Source organism: Amblyomma americanum, chromosome 3 (genome assembly GCF_052857255.1).
Source record: "Amblyomma americanum isolate KBUSLIRL-KWMA chromosome 3, ASM5285725v1, whole genome shotgun sequence".
NCBI classification, from domain to species: Eukaryota; Metazoa; Arthropoda; class Arachnida; order Ixodida; family Ixodidae; genus Amblyomma; species Amblyomma americanum.
Window position 1 is genome coordinate 190081769 of NC_135499.1, and position 21000 is coordinate 190102768.

Here is a 21000-nt window from a genome sequence, read left to right on the forward strand (position 1 = left end):
TGGTTTTCGGAGCCCTAGTCCCTGTGCATCATGGCCCACCAGTAGACCACCCTTAGATATTCAATGGGGCGGCATGACACACCAGTGTGCCACTGGCGATACCAGCTTCTTTGACTGCCAGAAGGTGGCAATAGCAACTTTGCATGCATGCTTTTTGCGTGCCTATCCCACAGCTTCAACGCATTGCTCACCGTTTGTGGCCACACTGCTTGCATATGGGACATGACCCACTGGTGACACATGACACACTGAACTGTAGGGACTGTTTTGCTATGCAAAAAGTATTGACAAGCATTATTACATTGTTCAATGCTTTTTTTTTTTAATTCATTCATTCATCTGAAGAAGGCACGTAGGGTACAATAGAATTTCTCTTAATAAACATAGTAGAGAGAGGATACGTAGATGGGTTGCTTGCAGACGATAGGTGAAAGAACGAGGGGAAAGCCTTGGGGAGCTTGCCAACGTTTTGACAAGGCGACGTGTCTTCGTCTAGGCAGACCGTTCATCATTTATGGAGTTTAAATATGGCCTTCATTCCGAGGAGGAAGGCCCCATGATTGGAGGAGGGCATGAAAAGGAATCTTGTCTAGTCAAGATGGCTACTGAAGAGGATTAACCAGTTGACCTGCAAAACTGTGAACAGAGATATGACAGCTCAGCAGAAAGGAATCCGGGGAATGAGGAGGGCGGACAGATAGTGAACATAGGCCTAAAGGCTGTGTGCACACACATGGGGAGTTGCAACAGGCGCATGGTATGACTGGTTGAGCTGGCCTAGAAAAACTAGGGGGACACAACTGAGAATTAAGGCTGAACAAAATACCGGGAAATGAAGAAAAAAAAGAAGAGGAATGCAGTAAATGATCAAAAGGGAGGGGGTGGGAGTGCACCGGGTTCCTGAGAAATGGTAGCAGATGGCACAGAGCTTAAGGTAAAAATGGGCAAGAATAAACAATAATCAAGGAAAAGAAGAGGACGAGTAAGGGCGTGGGCAGGTTAAAAGAAACGATAGGGACGACATGTATCACTGAAAGAAAAAACGTAATGATTTTAACGCGATAGCGCCAAAGCTCCCATTAGGCAGAAAATCCAGCAGTAGCGACACTATTGTGAGCGAAAAATACCCTGAGAAACAAGCTAGGTGGGCCACTTAGGTCACATGACTTGTGGCGTTATCACAGCCTACCCATCGGATTATGAGCAAATTGACCTCTGTGACATGTGGCAGTTAAACTAATGATTGGTCGCGGGAAAAGCAACTTGTGTTGGACAAGCCCCACCATTGGCAGCGCCTACCATCGCAGGGCAGTGGCACATCGCTTAACTGCTGCATCACTGTGCCAAAAATGGTGTGAGGACTCCCAGGGGTCTATAAATGTAAAGTCGAGTGATCAGTTTTGCATGTATGAAGATTAGTAGTAGTAGTAATAGTAGAAAATACAGAGGGGCATTCCTAATCCACAAATTTAAGACCTTCAACCATTAGGGATCAACGTCTCCAAGAGAACATTACTATCTACAAGGGAAACTTAGAATCTCCACAGTACACTCAAGCACTGACATAACTCTTTGAAAAGGTCTTGCCATCCCAACCATTCATACCATGCCACCTGCTGCAGCTCCTCACGTGATAGCTCCTCACGCAGCCTTTCAAGCCTATCTTCGCTATCTCTCTGCCATCCCCTCTCCCCTGATTCCTTTCCACAGAGCAGACTTAATTCTATTCATGGTTTTGCTGGTCAGCCGGTTAATCTTTTTAGCAGCCATTATGCCTGGACACAATTCACGCTACCCATTCTAATGCCCTTCCCACTTCACGCCTTCCTGCTCGGAGGGATGACCCTATTTAAATTCCGTCAGTGACGCACGCTTCGCCTAGACAAAGACAAGTCCTCTTGTCGAAACGTTGGCAAACTCCCCAAGGCTTCCCTCTCCCTTGTTCAGTTTGTGTTCTTAATAAACACAGTAGGTCAAAGATCTGGAAGAAGTGTATAAAGCCTACTTGTCTTGGATGTTATTGCATAATGCATCATATGAGCAGTGCCATCTTTTCTTCAATGCAGCATGTAAAGAAATATGACTTCCTCTATGTTGTCATGAAGTCTAGCTTTGGTTCAAAACGAAATTGCACTGATCATTCCGGTACTGTCAGAAAAATCTGCAAAGATATATTTGCATCTGTGCCGCATTTGACGTGACATCTGTGTACCAATTGTCTCGGTAACCAGTGGCTATAAATGTGGACCAAAGACTAGGAATTTTGTTCACGTGCTCTGTCATCAGACACAGGCACACTGTCCAACTTGGCAGCTGTGCATATAATGCACCGTCTGATTTTTTTTTTTTTGTGCACAAAACTGTACTGGTAGGCAAGCCGTGCAAAAAAATCACTAATGGCAGCCCTGGGGTTTCAGAATTTTTTTTCACTGTGTGAACTGATCAGCAAGTTGTGCATTATTATGGTCCTAGAATTATCACAAATGCCCATGTGTGTACAGATATTCATGAGACTAACACCTCAAATTCAAGCATCTGCTAGTGTGGATATCCAGGTTGGATGTACACACTGTGTCCACATATCCTGAATATTATTCCTGGATGTAAAATGGATATCTATTTAAATATTTTCGTTTACCGATGTGGAGGAGAGATTAACTTTTTGATCTCTGCATGGCACTAAATGTAACACAGAAATGTGTGCAACAACATGAGATCTCGACATGTAACTACAGAACTGGATAACAAATATAGCTGCGATGCATGTCCATCAAATTCGCTGTGCAGTAGTTTGCTCGCATTTGAAAAACTGGCTCTGGTAGATGATATGCTATAACTAGCAGGCAAAGCATGTTGCTTTGAAGGATTTGTCCGAATGTGAATTCATCTACTGGAGGCCAGTAGTGCCAAGTTGCATTAGTATGCCTCAGCCGAAATGTATAATATTTATATGTCCATGGGACTTGATGTTGACTGCAAGCTCTGAATAACTCTTTGCATGTCTACGGGGGTAGCATAGATATAGCTTTGAATGACCTGGAAACATCTAAGAGATGTCTGGTGCACATTCAAGAACAGGTGAATTATCCTGACCACGTATCATTCGGACATATAATGGGTATCTGTGGTTACTTGGATGGTTGACTTTGTTGTTCCACTGCCAAGATTACAGAGGAGTAATGCATTGGTTTGTATGGGGTATAAATATATAACCTCTCATACCTGAGTGTTCTTGCATGTTCGCTATCAACCGTGGTTTGTATGTTTTCGGTGACCCCAAATGTAATGTATATGTATACTAGGCAGTGTGACTAACATTCTGGCAACACAAAAGTATGTCCTGCTAGCTACATGTTGATGAGTCTAGGCGTATTTCTCCTTGATGGCGTATTCCAACCGGACATCTAGCCAGCGCCCAATGAAACCGCCCATGAGTGCCCCTGCCCAGTAGACGGCGAAATGCTCGGTCGTTGTGCTCCCAGCGCAGCCGAGCATAAGTGCCGATGCCATGATGGGATTGAAGTAGCCGCCAGTGGTTGTGAGAGCTGCAAAAAACAAGTAACCAGTGCCGGGAGAGTTAAACTGATACAGCCATTTAGCAGCGCTGTCATTCAGTTGCGTGTTTGGGATACAACGTCTGTTTTTGGTCACTTTTTTGGCTCTACATTCGTTAAAGGCAATGGAAAAGTGCAGCGAGAAAATTTTTTCCGACTAGAATATTTGTGGTGATGCATTTCTATTCCTTTCAGAGGGAGAATGCCAGATGCTGTACGGTTTATCTTTTAAATATAATTACTATATTCATAGCTTAAAGGAATAACAAAGCTTAGGCAGCATAGGGATGGCCGATAATAGGGTCACATAGCAGTGACAGTACTCAGACAAAGAGACACTGACGCACTGAAAACAAAAACCTTGAACCTTAGTCAGGTGAACTTGTGCTTTGCAACAGTAGTAGTGGCGCATCAACAGCAGCTGTCCAGACCGGAGTGGCTGTGCGCTCATCTTGGCTGCACTTAGTTTAAATGTTACAAACTTTCAATATACAAAATGCCTAAAACATTTGCAATGATCTCTCACATCATAGAAAGTGCCACACATGGTCATTGCACCGTTCTAGAGCGCTCTGGTCATGCCCTGCTTAGCAAATCACAGGGAATGGCCCTCATACGAAAAGCTATTGGAGTAGCTTGAAAGACCACCGAGGCCCACTAAAGTAATAAAACAATGAATTACAAAAGGCAGAGCAACATAGCATGAAGGAGTATAGACTCAAAAATTTTGGTTGCGTGTTTTCTTTGTAATGAATCATGCGTAAGGCATTAGTCTACATGGATCACCATGTGGATCACCATGTGGTATTTGCTTATGACGGTTAAAAAATTTATAATATAATTTCCTCTTGCATGTGTTTTGGTTTCAAAAGCCAAGCGATGGCTCTGATGTCAAAGGTCAGTATAGCTCACGTGAGGCACGAAAAAAAAAATTGCTGTGTAATAATCGCTGTTAGATCGTTTTAATTTACTGCAATGCCAAAGCAAGCCTGTCTCAAGAGTCGAAATGACGATTGAAGAAGCAGCGATTATATTGGTTCTAAGTTTTCGGCTAGGTGGAAAAGTTATTGGGAAAAGATTCTAAAATATTTTGAAGGAATATAGACACCAAAGTTTTGTTTCCGTGTTTTCTTCTTTTAATGATGCATTAAACGTTAGTATACTTAACCACCGTATGGTACTTGCCTATGACCGGTAAATAATTGACGATTGAATTTCTTGGTACAGCTTCGACTTCATCAACCGAACCATGGTTGTGATATGTAGTTGGCGTTTAGGTTACATAAGGCATGAAAAAGATGGTATGGTTTTCACACAGTTAAACCGAGTCGACGTGTAAAAGCATGTTTTAGCCTGATTGGCTCATAGTTTTGCGTTGCTGGGTTGTTGGCACATCTGGCGACGATATTAGACTCGGGTTAAGCTCTGATCAAGGTTGAGCTGATCGATCGCGCCGCAGATGGAAGTTGATGAAGAAGACAATGTGCAATGCACAGCACGGGAGTCTGTTGCAGTTTAACATGAGGCGTGATAGACTGCGGCGATAGCGTAGTGCTTTCGTGCAGCGAAGCTGATCTGTTCGCTCCGCTGCTCGTTCGAATCACAGTCCCGGACATTTATTTGATCTATTTTTTATTTATTTATTTAACTTGGCACAAACACCGTTAGATCTTTCTCAGAGTTTACCTTTTGCACTAAAAATTTGCGGCGGGCTTCGCTAAAACACTCTGTACAATTATGTAGCTGCCGTACTGTAGTCCAGCAGAAGCAGCAGACGGAGACGTCATGCATGGGACTACAGTGCCTAGGATATACTGCCAACCGAGAGCACCAAGGTGGCTCCAACTGTGCTAAAGGCAGGGAGCGCTGCATTTTTAGCGTGGACCATATCGCCCTACATGTTAACTCTCTCTATATATGCATTAAACTGCGATCCCCGCTGTCACGGCACATTGATACAAAGCATGTCCGTTCTTTGCAAGGCCGTTTTGCCGTGGACATTCTTGTTATGTGACTAATCGGATGAGGAATAACTGTCACGATATGCATACACCGAACATGTGGCACCAGAGAAATGACACAACATCAAAGAAACGCACTCGTACATACCGTACCGCAACAGCTGCTGGCTACGCACACTTCCTGTGAGCAGTGTCCTCATTCGGCTACTGTTGACAGCCGTTGTAACCCCCTACCAGGCTATATATGTTTCTTGTAGTCTAAAAAAAATCCTAACAAGTCATTACATTTGGGGCACAAATGTCGCAGGATTTGACCAGCGTCATCGACTATGACAGAGTTTTTGGACGCATTCGCCCTTGCCTATCGCCACTGCCTTCGGGTGGCCATCTCATTACAGTCCCAGCGAGTTGATCTCTGGCATGCACCCACTGTCTCAACTGGCTCGACGCTCCCAAACGCCTTGGCTTTTCTTTGACCCGGGATTAGCGGGCTGTCGGGAACTGTGGCCAGGGTGGCGATTCCTGTGTTGATATTCAGGAAGGTGGCCTGCCATGACTGGCGTAACTATGCAGTACTGCCAGAAAGTGGTCTTCGCTAAGTTGTGATGAGATGAATGAAGCGCCTCAAGTGCATTTACACATCGCCTCGCTACTTGTTCGGTGTGATTTCAACGCTAGGAGCACGAGGTAATGGTGACCGTTTCTCGCGCTCAAGATCCAACCACGCAGCTCTAGAAGACATCTCTTCGCCCACATATTAACTCCGCTGCTCTGAATGCATAAGACAGATCGAGACATGTCACGTGACGACTTTCCGCCCAGAAGCCGCCAAATTAAGAGAATCAAGCATGTGAAAGTGCACCCTGGCATACATGTACAATTGCGACGCGTACTCAAGAAGCGCTTAGATTAGACGTTTTTAGCATACCGGAGACCTGTACCGGTTTACCCTCACCCCAACAACGCCATTGCGCATGCGCAAGAGGGGTCCGATAAACCTGTATACGTCTCCGGTACGCTAAAAGCGTCTAATATGCCTGCTGGCTTGCTAGCTTTCTACAACCGTCAGGCGGCTTTTAAAAACCATAAAACGAGCATCAAACTTATGTAGACATTCCGTAAACTCTAAGCATATTTCGCTATATAACTGGAAGAGGTGAGTCCTCGTTTCTCCTGGCGTGCTTCCTTCTAAAACCTGCCGTTGGGCGGAGGCATATACTCACCGGCCAGCACCAAGATGACAGTGGTGATGGAGTTGATGGCGGTGGAAACGTTGTCCGTCCAGTAGATGGAGCGCATAGCCACGAACCGGCTCACGCACGTGATGAGGCCCTCGATTAACGCGCCTTTGCCCGGGCTTACCTGCGGCAGAGGACAGTATGGGTTCTTGTGCAAGTTTTACTCGAGAATCGTCGATTCAACCGGCGAAATCTATTGTTTTGCTTTTTTTTTAAAGCGTCAACTTGTCTTAGGTCTTTCCTCAATTTTGCGCGGTTTTCGGCCGTTTGCACTTTTCGGCGTCTGCAAGCCCACTGCTGGGCACCAACTGAAAAATACACCTCCCACCTATAGTACCTCCAGTATACGAGGCGGGTGCTTAAACACAAGGCCATTGGCCACGGTAGCCTTGTGGTTACAGTGTTAGCTGTTGTTAGCTCTTCCCTCAGTTTTGCGCCGTTTTCGGCGTCTGCAAGCCCACTGCTGGGCACCCACTGAAAAATACACCTCCCACCTGTAGTACACCCCGCACCTCCCAGTACTCACAGCATACGAGGCGGGTGCTTAAACTCAAGGCCACTGGCCGATGTAGCCTTATGGTTACAGCGTTAGCTGTATTAGCTCTTTGTTCAGTTTGCACTGTTTTCGACGTCCGCTAGCCCACCGCTTGGCGCTCCCACTGGTAAAAGTCCACTTCTCCTTGCTGAACTCCATTTTTTGACGAAAAATGCTGAATAAATACATGGTTCAAATGGGACTGCCCGCTCTAGGATTGGCCTGTAAATCCGCCCCCTATGTGGGCTTCTGGGAGGAGAAAAGCACAGGAAAGTAGTGGTAATAGTGCCCTCGGTGGGAATGCATTTATGTGGAAGGTGTACCCATGCGTTTCGCCGGTGTGTACGGGTATATATGTGGAATGTGCCGCGTGGACATAGCAAAGCTGAATTAAGTCTCTATAACGATGAAGCTTTATTCCAAAACTAAGCTGCGGAGCGAGCAATGCTTGCTTTGTCCCTGTGGGCCCTCTGTAGGACGTCGCTTCCGAGAACATTTCTATGCAGGTAGGTATATCACATTAGTGACCAGAGCAGACATTCTGTTCTGTGTATCAATTTCTTAGCAGCATTTAGAGAACATTTGTTGTTACGTTCAGCGCCGACGCTGTATAGCACAACATTGTTTTACCAAGTTCGCCATCGTTGCATTTACTTTCCTACCCACTTTTCTTACATAAACCCATTTTCTCGCTTGCAACTGCGAAGTAGCTGCCGTCCGTGTCGACTTCGCATTGAGCGAGAGTGTTATACGTACTTGGCGGATATTACAATTTCCTAACATAGTACCTAATTTGCACGGCTAATTTATGATTACCGTAATGACATAATTTCAACAAGTTTTGCTTTGTATGCTGCTTTAAAGAAACGGCGATTTGAAATGCACTTATACTGGCCCTGTTGTAGCTGACTGCAACCGTGTAGATTTTTATTTTTTTTTAGTTGGCAAAAGCGAGTATTCTCGGAAAGTAGAGATAAATTGGAGCTGAAGTAACTAAACTGCGACGAATTGACGGGCAGGGGTGCGGTATTGCAGGGTTCAGCATGTTGGCCGTTTTATTAGCAGCGATAAAATTTCAAGATTTTTTTTAATATGAACGCTTCAGCAGCAAAAACTCAGCGTGAAAGATCTTTCAATTACATAAAAGCCTGAATCAGAAGAGTTACTGTGTTTAAAGGGCCTGCTATAGACTAGGAACCAGTGTGACAAATTCGGTTAGATGATAATTCTGCTGGAACATTTTCAAAAGAGCAGAAGCAAAGACACGTTCATCGCTAGCCGCGGTCTTCCAGTTATAAAATCTCCGCATTCTATTCCGTGCCACGTCACGCAGTTCTATATAAAAACCTCAACTTGTAAAGCAATGTAACAGCGGCGCATTTTCGCTAAATTTGAGTAATGTACAGAGGGAGGCTGCAGCCCTGATTGAATTCTGACGCCTTGCTTTCTTACATGCATGCTATCTTTTGACTGTTTGTATTCCAGCGTTCCTTATGAACAAAGGCATGTTTCTCGGCGCTTTAAAAATACTTCGAAAATAGTGGACGTCTCCGAATACTACTATTTGTTTCAAAGCCGAAGTAGAATACTGCATTATTCGAATCTGTTTGAAAGGTTGAAATATTCCTCAAACGGTGGCTGCAGGCAACCGCAATACTTTATTCGGCGACATCTCGCCAACAGCGCCGCAACAAGCTTAAAGTTTTCTTCAATGTACAGGGGAGCCACAGGTTGTTTGCCCTCTTGTCTGGCATCACTTTGCGTGTCGCTGCTGTGATGGGATCGTCGCGTGCCCGAAGTACGGATCGAAGTTCGCAAGCCTTGACTTTCTGCTACCATTCCTCTAGCGTAACGGCACGCAATCTCCTCGTGGCATATGAGAAAGCAGTTTAGCTTTCAGAGTGCTGAAAAGTTGGCTTCGCTTCAAGGAAGATGGAGGCTGTCTCACTTTTAAACTGACATGTTCATTCTGCAATGCCACTCGGTGATGTTGTTTAGCAGCCTAATGTTGGCTCTATTAAGATTGAATTGTTGCAGTTCTATCGTGAAATGTTGTTACCACGAGCCAGTTTTCTTTTTAGAATCACGAACGGTCAGTCAAACCATATGGCAATGTGCTGGAAGAAGCATTCGATTAGTGAGTGCTAATTTTTTCGAAATTGAGAGCAACGTTCGTTGGCACTAGACAGCGGTTCTAGGAGCAGCAGTGATCAATTTCAACCTTTGACTGACTTCACTTTTGCCGCTTATATGGCCGAGCATTTGTGAAGATCTGTAATGTGTGCATGGAACTCGTCTACATACCATAAGCGAGGTCTGGCACTCTGTTGTGGCCATAGTCTTGTGCTCAGGGATCAGGTGCCAGGACCAGATGAACTTTATGTACCTGCCCAGAAACAACCGGGGAGAGCGTTCGTTAATCATCTACTTGTTTCACACGAAACGCGTATTCTCTTACTGTTTATATGCCCTGAAGCCAGACACTTTCTGCAATGTTTCAAGCGCAAATTAAAATCGACAAACTATCTGTGCGCGTTTCAGTACGCGCACACGAAATTCAGGTCCTATTGCACTTATGACACGTTACGATATTGCACTTTATTCCATGCCTAACTGCAAAGGCTTACAAGAACGTTGCCGCCCCGTTCAATTTGAACAAACTTCGGGAACCTTATGCACGGCACAAATTTTCTGAAGTTGGTGCTGTTCAAAAATTTCTTTTCGTCAGTTCCAGCACTGAGCACGGATAACAGAATGACTGCTGCAGTCCAGGAGGACTTTGATGCGCACTGTTTGGCTCATGCGTACGGAAGACCAGTCCGAACAACACGAGGAAGCCAACTAGACACATTTTGGAGCGGTCTTCGCGCCTTTAATCAGCTGGTCGCAAGGAGCGACACTTTGAAAAAAAAACTGAAAATTAGTTTTTTGGGGAACGCGAATGGCGCAGTATCTGTCTCACATCTCGGCGGACACCTGAACCGCGCCGTATGGGAAGGCATAAAGGAGGTACTAAGAGAAGAAAGGAAGTTTCCCTGGCGTGAGTCGCGTGACCGCATCTGGATTCGAATGACAGGTCTTTCCATACTGCTAGGCATTTTTTGAGCGACTCACATGGCGGTGAGCACTCCGCCCAGTAGCTCTCCCAGCAGTCGGGCACGGTAGTCCCCTGGTCCGATGGCGAACAGCATATCCTCGATGGGTCCGCAGGGACAGGCCTCGGCGTCGCCGAACGCCCTGCACCACCACACGCAGCAGACGAGCAGCGCCAGCGCATGCGCCCACACGCCGTGCCTCTCGTACACGATGCCTGCGCACAACCCCCACGGACCAAGCAGGGTGCAACCGTACACCTGTGTATCGCGCCAAATGCATCGAAGTGATTGTACTGTACCTTCACCTGTGATGCCGAGACTGGCTGCAGCTTTAAACTGGGGGCTTGAATCATGACTACGAGCGATGAAGAACACTGCAGGTGCGATGTTAAGATGGAAAGACTAATAATAGTTTTTTTTTTTTTGGTGGGGTGGGGGGGAGGAAATGGCGCAGTATCTGTCTCGTATATCGTTGGACACCTGAACCGCGCCGTAAGGGAAGGGATAGAGGGAGTGAAAGAAGAAAGTGGTGCCGTAATGGAGGGCTCTGGAATAATCTCGACCACCTTGTGATCTTTAACGTGCACTGACATCGCACAGCACACGGGCGCCTTAGCGTTTTGCCTCCATAAAAACGCAGCCGCCGTGGTCGGGTTCGAAGCCGGGAACTCCGGATCAGTAGCCGAGCGCTCTAACCACTGAGCCACCGCGGCGGGTGCAGGGATGCCTTCGAAAGCGAATTCAATGCAAGCGCAAATTTGAACAAGGAGACGGAGGGAACCAACCATCGGTCCTTTGGTCAGCGTTTCGTCAAGAGGATCGTTTTCGCACCCAAACGAAGTCTTCTTGTCGAAACATTTGACAGCGGAGTGAGGCTTCCATTTCTTCCCTTAATAACTCGAATGCATTAGATGGCTCATCGAGACGAAACCCCGGAAGCGCCCAATAAGTGGCGGCGTTACAAAACTCGCGATTGATTGAAATTATGTGTCGTCATCAAAGGCGAGAAAATGCGGAATGTTGACCAGTGATAGTAAGTACTGCAGTCAGATGCAACTCAAGAACGCAGCGGCTTCTCCCCGTCAAAGGACCCCCTTCCAGCCGATGGCGTCGGCCGATTCTCATGACCCTGCTAGCGTCACAATGCAGGGAGCGCCCCAACAATGCAGGGAGGGGGCTATCCTCTTTCATCTGCCACTTCCTGCATTGTCGAGCTAACATGGCCATGAGAATCGGCCGACGCCATTGGCTGGAAGTTGGCCCTTTGACGGGGAGAAGTCGCTGCGTTTTTAAAGTGTATCGGACTATAGTACTCAACAACTGCATCAACTACAATTGAAATAAAGTTGAAATAAAATTGGAATAGAAAAAAATAGAAATAGAAGTGTAACGCTATCGCATTACTCGCAACAAGTTCCTCAAGCACCCCAGTAGTAATTTTCGAGTTTGCGCTCATCTGTCACCCGCCGCGGTGGCTCAGTGGTTTAGGCGTTCGGCTACTGATCCGGAGTTCCCGGGTTCGAACCCGACCGCGGCGGCCGCGTTTCGATGGAGGCGAAACGCAAAGGCGCCCGTGTGCTGTGCGCGATGTCAGTGTACGTTAAAGATCCCCGGGTGGTCGAAATTATTCCGGAGCCCTCCACTACGGTAGCTCTTTCTTCCTTTCTTCTTTCACTCCCTCCTTTATCCCTTCCCTTACGGCGCGGTTCAGGTGTACGCCGACATGTGAGACAGATACTGCGCCATTTCCTTTCCCCCTCTGCCACGCCCCAAAAAAAATCCAACCAACCGATCTGTCAACTGTGTCATAGGCGTGCTAAAACTCGTTCGTGCTTCACACCACGTGGTTTACACTTCAGGGTGCATGTCTTGCAAGTAATTAGGTGTGTGTACAGAGTCGACCAAACTTGTCTAGAGCGCTCGAGCGGTGCCACCCAATGGAAATAAACCGAAATTCTGAGGTATGTATTGACTTTCACTGATAATAATTGCGTTGGAGAGCAGCCTAACAGACATGTGAACCGCGCAGGCACCAGTGCCTTATCCCCAGCAAAGCAGATGCGATAAGATTTAATTTAATTTGCTCCACAGCACACCACTCAAACGCTCTAGACAAGTGTGATCGACTCTGTACTTGCACGTAAGCCAGCAGTTAGGACATCAGCGTCGCGACTTTTGCGGCGGCCCAACCATTGTAGTGTTCTGCTGCTCCGCACAAGCATGCAGGTCCGATAATTGGCGGCATTTGAATGAAAATTCCACATGGTAGAAATCGCTTCCACTGATACATCATGGCGTCTCCTTGAAGCGTACTACAATTCTTTTTTTTTTTAACTCACGGCATGTATTAAGACAACGGCAGGAAAATTTCTCGTCGTTTCTTTTATTGCTTGCTTGTGTCAGTTTAATAAGTTGCTGCCACATCTTGCTCATAGAATTTAGGTCGCATTTTGTCAAGGGATGAGAACAGACCCGGCGGGATTTAGCTGGCGGTGCAAACTCGCATCTGCACAACGTCAACGCCTGCAAGTGTTGCGCCATCATGGCCTCATAGTGCCACTTGCGCTGTCATTGATCCCGGCTGTCCGATCGACAGGCGAACTTAACAGTTCAGCAATTAGTTACAATTTCTTATTATAACCTGCAGTGACACGATACAACCAGCACTAATAGCACAGGCGAGGGTCTCAGAGTCGCAGAATAAAATGGGATGTACATTCTGTTTCCTGCGCCATTTATATAAATCGCCGGGATCGGACCAACGTTCCTTGAGACGAACGACGCTTGTCGAGACGAACCGCTCCGACAACTATATGTCTCATCTTTTACATGCATAAACAGGCGATGTCCTTGCAATGCAAATGGAATAAGTGACAGCGGCTGCAGCGCTTCGCTCTTTACGTGGAACACGTGGCGAGGACGCACCTAGCTCGGCGACGTCGCTGCACAGCTCCCAGGTGCCGATGGCTTCGGAGACGGCCAGCCGCCACTTGAGCGGCGACACCCGGAACGCCAGCCGTCGGACCAGCGCGAAGAGAAGCGTGTTGCCCAGCAGCACCAGGTAAGGGACCAGCTCATCCAGGTACGAAGACGCCACTACGACCGCGGCTGCCACCTCCACAGCTTCCACGACCTCGACCGCCGCCGCCTCCGGCTCCGGCTCTTCCATGCCTTTCCGCTGTCCTGCGCACCGGTCTGCCCGCGTGCGGCAAGACGCGTTTCCGCTTCGCAAGGGCACCGTTCTCAGCCAGTCGGCATGCAAAGGGCACTCCATGCATAAGAGTGCAGGGGGCTGCTGAGAGACACCCAAGCCAATACTGATATTTCTTATGGCTGTGCCTATTACGGTTTGTTAGGTCATCCTGCCTCTGTCTATAGTCAGTATTGTAGCAGGGCACACATCAACTTATAAGCTGTTCACGCGATGAGGTCTCCACCATGCGGAAATTTTTGCGTTCATTTCGAAACATAAGTAGCTGTTTATCGGTGTATGCAAAACTAATTTACTGCTCTGCAAGAAGAGCAGAGGAAGGTGAGTGCAGCGGGGGACTTGGCATTGCCGCAGAGCATTGCTGGGACCACCGTGTCCACGCGCAGCGAAACCCCGGGCCAGAGGAAAGAAAAGCCCAAGAAACTTGGCCTGCAATCGCGGGGACAAGTTGGGTGTCGCGATCATTTTCGGAAGCGTTGGCCAGGCTGCAGAAAATGCATACCCAAGTGCACTCCGCTAGTGCGAAAGCACTCACGGCCTTGTTCGAAAGCATTTAGATGCGGCTAAAACGTTCCTCACCGGTGCGCTTAACTGACCGCTGTGCGGATGTAGACGCAATGTGGGCAATGATCCTCTCCATCTTCACCAAGAACATCAGACATGCTGAGTGGACAAACACCGAGGAAACCCTCGGCAGCGACCACTGCTTCATCCAAATCACCGTTAGGACTAAACCGTTGGCAAGACCCCACGCGCAAGCCCGACTCCCCGACTGGAATGAGTTCCGGCAATCCTACACAAACCCGACCCCCATTCGCGAACGAGGATACCACGCGTGGACTCAGGAAGTGGTTACACACCTTCGTTCGACACAGAAAGAAATTAAACTCTCGGAGGCCACGCCGGAGGTGGATAACCACCTCCTGCACCTCTGGGAGGCGCGGCATAGCCTGGTCCGCAGATGGCGCCGACAGAAACACAACAGGAAACTTAAAGCCCGGATCACCGAGCTCACCCAGCGAGCGGCAGAGTACGCGGCCCAACTCGCCGACTCGAACTGGGTAGATCGCTGTAACACGGCAGCTAGGCAAATGTCAAACCGAAGTACGTGGCGTCTTTTTCGCGGCCTAATCGACCCAACACAGACTCGTGCAGAGACGCAAAAGCATCTCCAACGGGCTATCCACAGCTTCGATGGAGATACTTCTCAATTGGCAGAACAACTACGAGACCAATACCTTTGCACTCAACAGGACCCCCGAGGGCCCGCGTACTCTTATGCAGGTTCCGAGAACGCGGAGTTGGATCGACCGTTCCAACTGTACGACCTGAAGGCGGCACTGGGTAAAATGAAGCGAGGAACGGCGCCGGGAAGGGACAAAATTACCGTGAAACTTCTTGCCAACCTCCCGGACCCCGCCTACGAAGACCTCCTCGCGTACATCAATTCTATGTGGCTAGGCGAGGAACCCCTCCCAATCGAATGGAAGACCGCTCTGGTCTCCTTCATTCCCAAACCCGGAAAAGCCATAAACACGGACAACCTTCGCCCCATCTCCCTTACGTCTTGTGCGGGAAAGCTTATGGAAACGATGCTGCGAGATAGACTGTCCGAGTTTTTGGAAGACCACAACGCATTCGCTGACACCATGTACGGTTTTCGCCCGCACCGATCCGCGCAGGACATTCTGCTACAACTCGATCGAGAAATTCTCAACCCCGTCGAATACCCCCTAAGCGACAAGGTAGTACTCGCCTTAGACTTAAAGGGCGCCTTCGACAATGTCAAACACGAAAGCATCCTACAACATCTTTCCCAGACCAACTGCGGTCGCAGAACCTTTCAGTACGTCAAACAATTCCTATCTGAACGACAATCCATCGTGAGGATACAAGACGAAGAACACGGCCCTTACCAACTAGGAACGCGAGGAACCCCGCAGGGCGCGGTTCTTTCTCTGCTCCTTTTCAATCTCGCCATGATGAATCTCCCGGCCCAGCTGGCGAAAGTCGAAGGCATTCAGCATGCGCTGTATGCTGACGACATAACCATCTGGGCCAAAAACGGCACAGTCGGTGACATAGAAACCCACCTGCAGCAAGCGGCAGCGATCGTAGATGCCTATACGCTCGCCATTGCGGCCTTCAGTGCTCCCCGGCTAAGTCTGAATTTGTGCACATTCGCCCATCACCAAAGTGCGATACCAAACTGGAACTATCCCTGCCTAACGGCCCCATACCCGAACACGACGAGATCAGAGTACTTGGTCTTTTCATCCACAAACATAGACGAGTTGAAACAACACTAGCCAGACTGCGCAAGGTAGGAACTCAGGTATAGGCCGAATGGTCCGCCGGGTCTCTAACAAACGCGGGGGGCTACGATGTCAGGTGTCACCCGGCTCGTGGAGCAACAAGTTGCAGCCACGAAGGATTTGTCGCATATCACATCGTATGATCGCCTGGGGATTTTGCGGTGAGGGCCGTTATAGGGAGCCCACCCTGGGCCTTCGTGTAAACGTGCTCCGTAGAGTTTGGCAGCTGCCCGGAGGTGCAGCCACCGAGGGAGCTCCGGAGGGTGGATGCTCTGGACCCGGAAGGTGCCTCCTCCGGACCTGGAGCACCCTCCGCTGGGTGCACCTCCAAATAACTTCCGGGACCGGAGCGGGGAAAGTTGCCTCGATCCCCTGCAATCCCCTAGGGGCGCTGGATGCGCTGCCCACCCACCCACTGCTGTTTTCCAGAAACGCCACCACCCACCACTGCACCTTCACCAGCTTGGCCGCTTGGTGCCAAAGTCCACACACACGCAGACCATGGCTTCTTCGCCGAATGGGGTCGACCTTAGACTGTCATCTCGAACGAGGTTCGTGCTAGACGTCCGCGCAGCAGGGACAGTGTAGGAATCGTCAGTGCTAAGCCGCCGCCGCCGCCTGCGCGTCAGATGTGTGGCCAGTGACGACTCTCGCCGAAACTTTTAACCCGTGGTGTAGGCCTAGTTTCTCCAATAATTATTTTATTTACTGCCTTGTCCTTTTTGTGAATAGGGTTATACCTGCAGGAGGAGATCAGGTTGCTTAAGAAGAGAGACGTCTTGTTAGCATCTTCATTTTTTTTAACTGGTGCATCCAAACAGCACGATTTCCTTCTGCGAAATTTATGTTGTTTCTTTTTCGATCCTAATTTGTCAGAGTAGGCATTTTCTGGCAGTTTAGTAATCTGCGCTGCTCTTTCTGCTGTTAACTTTCAAGAGACTGTCGTGATTGAGTAATTCTATATATGTGAGCTAGTCGTAGTTCTTTTTGCCGCCTTTCTTTTTTGATGAAATAATTGTAAGTATAGCGTCGAAATGAGATTAAGTCATTCAGACATCGTTACCGGTTATTTGCCATGGGCGAAATTGAGGGGCGCTACACGCTGAGATCAAAACTGCTGTAACTGTAATCCCAAACTAGAACGGAACAGCTCAGGTACAAAACTTGAAGGAATAAAAGACAAAAACGGAGCGGAAGTCTCGTCCCTACGCTGTTTCCTTATTTTTACCATGCGCCGACCAGACCAAATTTCGACGTTACTTAACTTTGTAATCCAAAGTTTCTGATTGCGGCACGTCTCACTGACAAGTCTATAGCTTCGGCACAATAAAATTCGCCCTGTTTGCTTTTGCTTTAACAAGACAGGCACAACATCCATGTCGCTGCAGAATCTTATTTCTGCCGTTCTGGCTTTGTAACAAACATTCGCGAAGATGGGGGGGAAGGGGGTAGGGGGCGCACTGTGCCGACACGTCAGTTTGTCTTTTTTGGTGACTCGAAGTGCAGTTTGGCAAAGTCCATTTGCCTTTCTTTCGTTGCAATCTGTAATCTTTTATCGGTAACTGCATCGCACATGGTAACTTAACCTCATGTTTTCCTCGCATGTGTTCGACACAAGCGCCTCGCTGACTTCTTGATCTTGTTCGACCGAAACAGCTGCAGCTGTGCAAACTCAGTCCGGTGTTGAAGGCTGGCGTGACAGCTGGCACGTTTGCAAGATTTTTTTTTTATTTAGGGCGGGGTGGGGTGGGGGGGGGGGGGGAGCAGTTCTTACGTAACCGTCGGGGTCGCCGCTATGTTTAGCCGGGCCTTTATCCACGTTTTTCGTCTGATCACAGCTGCTCTTCTTCAACTCGTTATATGTGACACCCGCCAATTCAAAGACGCGAACAATAAACAGTAAGCACGTGAACATTTCGTGACTGGCACCGCATCATAGTGGGTAGAAAATGAATGTTTAAAAAGGGAATTTTTCGCTTCAAGAAATACGCCTGTGAAAACACACATTGTACTGTTTTGTTATTGACCAGCCACTCCGTGCGAGGACAAATGCCTTCAGGTGGTGAGCCCGACGCGTTTACTCCGCAGAAGCATTGATATAAATTGTATATACCTGGGCTGAGCGGGTATACTTTGTTAAATGTCCAATAGATTATCACGGAGCGTGCTGGTGTTGCGAACAGGTTAAACATCTTTGGGTGAATTTGACTCCAACTGGTATGCAGCTAAATGAAATTAATGCTGTTCCGAGTCTGTCTATAGAGTCGTCTGGGTTTGTTTTGTTTTGTTTACAAAAATAAAGTTTTTGAGCGACTGCGTCCTATTCTATGAGAACATTCGGTATGGTGAGGCTACGGCAAAAAAAAAAGTCGAATAAAGAAGTATCTTCCCGCACCACGAAATAAAACAGGCTTTCTTACAAGCACAGAACTACCAACGTAGGATTTATTAATTCATTTTTTCAGGCGCTTTTCTGCAAAACTGGTTTCTCCCCATAAGGATCTAAGGTGCACTACCGCTGGCAAGGCTGGCTTTATACAGGGTGCTCCGTGTAACATGCACCACTGAGTGAAGAAAAAAAGAAGGCCCTGTTCATGTAGTGAGAATGAAGTTAAGGCGGGATTGTTGTCACTAAATAGCGCCTCGCTCAGGAGTGTTCTTAGTTTCTTAATTAGTTTGTTCATTTCCGGGTTGATTACAATAAATTAGCTTCTAAGCGGCCAGAGATCCGTGAAACGTTTTGATTTGAAACCCTTTATAAAACATGTGATAGGATATTTTTGCGTCGTGTACTAAAGTGCTTGCTACTTCTTTTTCATTTCGCGTGCATCTGGAACGTCTGCCAAGACATCAAAATTTTTGTGAAGTACGCATAGCGCACGTACAGGTACACCGTGAACAAGAATAATACTAAAAGGCTCTTTACTAGGTCCTCCATTTTTCTCAAACAGGTAAACAATAAGAAAACTTCGGAACTTTCGCGTTCCCTGAGTATGAAAAAGGGCTCACAAAGTTATTCGAGCACGAAATTTCCAGGGGCAGCTGGAAACTTGGAAATTTGTGTGTGTGTGCGCGGGGCGGGGGGTGAGGTAGTCTTATTACCGAATGTAATTTCTAAACGCGCAATGAACTTGAAGCTGAGAACGAGGTCGACATTACCTTTTCTACTGTTATGTCTTAGCACAAGGGAGGAGTTCCTTTCAGCGACATTCATAAATGCAAACGTTCCGCGGGCTTGTTTTACGACTTTCATCTCGTGCAAGTTGGTCAGTGTCCACAGTGTGAAGCATAGTCTTCTTGAATATGGGTAGCATTTTTTTTTTTGCTGCTCTAATGTCGCGTCATCTGACTGTAGAACTTGTAATATTTCATTTCGATGTATGTCCTCCCTGAAATAATGCCTTCGTGGTGCTGCAGGTATCTCTGAATAAATAAAATACACGCAGATTGCACCGCCATTACATGGAACCGCTCATTTACCCCACACCTTCACCTCATTATTCGAAGAAAAGGTAGAGACGCCGGGAATGCGTGCGGTTGTGTGGGAGCTTTCAAGTGGAATCACTCGCGATTCGTTGTATCCGTTATTTCGTTCATGCGCTTTATTGTAACAGAAGATACGGCGTAAACAAGATATGCAGAAACATTCCTAAGATACTGAAACTTCTGTGTACTTCTTTTCAAGCAGCTGTTGCTATCTGGCCGAGTTCTGGGCTTGCCTGTCTGTGCTAGTTTTCCGGTTGGCACGACATTAATCTTCGGACGGGCTTCGCGTCCGTATACGCTTTAATTGAGGTCATTTTGTAGCAGTAAAGTATCAATTGAAAGAGTACAGACTCTATGAAATAAATTTGAAACATCTCAACTGACTTCTGCCGAGTTCAGCTCTATGACTATAGCTTTGTTTTTCTCCACAGTACACCAACGGGCACCTGACGGGATAACTCACTGCATGTATAAGGCGGCGCTAAACACCGCTGTTTAACGAAGTTGGCATGGCCTGAGTTCGGTCTGTTTTACCCCCTGGAAAAGTCTGAGCGCAGGACAGCTGCAGACCTGTTTTGACCTCTGACTCGTTTTGTTGGCCTCTCGTACAACCGAGAATGCAATCTCAAAAAATACCAAGTTCGTGGCCGACCTTCTCTCCACCACTGCGTTACAGTGTTCAGAGCAGAATTCGTATATGAAATCAACAGCCGCCGACAGCACAACCGCATAATCGCCACGCTTTTATAACTTGTTACAGGTCACACCTGATCGGACTGGAACGGCGTGCAATCGCCTCTGATGTGGCCAATGTCTGGCCATGACAGAAACAAGCGCAGAAAGCGAACTGTTCGGCAGACACAAGCGCACACACACTCACCTCTTAGCGGGCGGCCTCTACGTCGACCCTGGGGCCGGGAGTGCAAGGGGGGGAGGCAACGCCGGGACCGCAGCCGCGAGCCGAGCCGCGGCCAAGGCTGCCGCCTGTGACGCTATTCTCAGCATCCCTGCTTGTCAGGTGTCCAAGGGTGCCAGGACGCGGGAGCACACACGAGAGCGAGAGAGCGCGCAATACGGCAGAGGCAACCCTTGCTGCATGCCACTTGGGAAGCCCAGGATCAGCATCTGATCTGGACGCCTTTGATTGTAAACGTCTTCAGGCCAGGCTAAATGCCGTTTTGTGACTCGGCTGCTTTTTTTATTTTTGCGATCGTTCAAAGTTCAGTAGCCCAAGAACAAGGTCTTGCTCGGCGTAGTCGGGTCGAACGCAGACCGAACGTCGTCGCCTCCGAGAGAGACAAAGGAGTCGTCCGCGTACAACGCGATGAAAACGTCTGTGCCGCTTCGTTAGTGACGTTTGCGTGCGCGTCATCACGCTGCGTCTTTCTGCGCACGTTTGCTCGCCCGCCGCGTCTGCTACAGTTCGGGTGCGCGTGAGCGCAGTGGCGCATCTCACGGGCGCAGTCAGGTGCGAAGGCCCATGCACTGGTCGCCTCAGGTGGCGTGATATATCGGATGGCTTTACAAGGTCTTCCCTACCAAGTTCGCTAGTACAAACTGAGCGTGGTAAGAGGAAAATAGGAAATGGTGAAACTGAACGAAATG

General features: G+C 48.0%; 1 protein-coding gene across 2 annotated transcripts; it reads right to left on the minus strand.

Moving 5' to 3' along the window:
* Window positions 1–324: 324 nt before the first annotated feature.
* Window positions 325–20398, minus strand: AQP (aquaporin). Of its 2 annotated transcripts, XM_077659307.1 has the most exons (6): window positions 20276–20398; window positions 13309–13578; window positions 10403–10598; window positions 9593–9674; window positions 6739–6877; window positions 325–3545 (listed from the first exon to the last, which is right to left on the minus strand). In XM_077659307.1, the coding sequence occupies exons 2-6, from the start codon at window positions 13550–13552 to the stop codon at window positions 3364–3366; spliced, it is 843 nt and encodes a 280-aa protein (XP_077515433.1). In that variant the 5' UTR covers window positions 13553–13578; window positions 20276–20398; the 3' UTR covers window positions 325–3363. The 2 variants fall into 2 exon arrangements, with proteins under 2 accessions (XP_077515433.1, XP_077515432.1); XM_077659306.1 differs by lacking the exon at window positions 20276–20398 and having other exon boundaries at window positions 3235–3545; window positions 13309–13775.
* Between the last annotated feature and the right edge of the window lie 602 nt (window positions 20399–21000).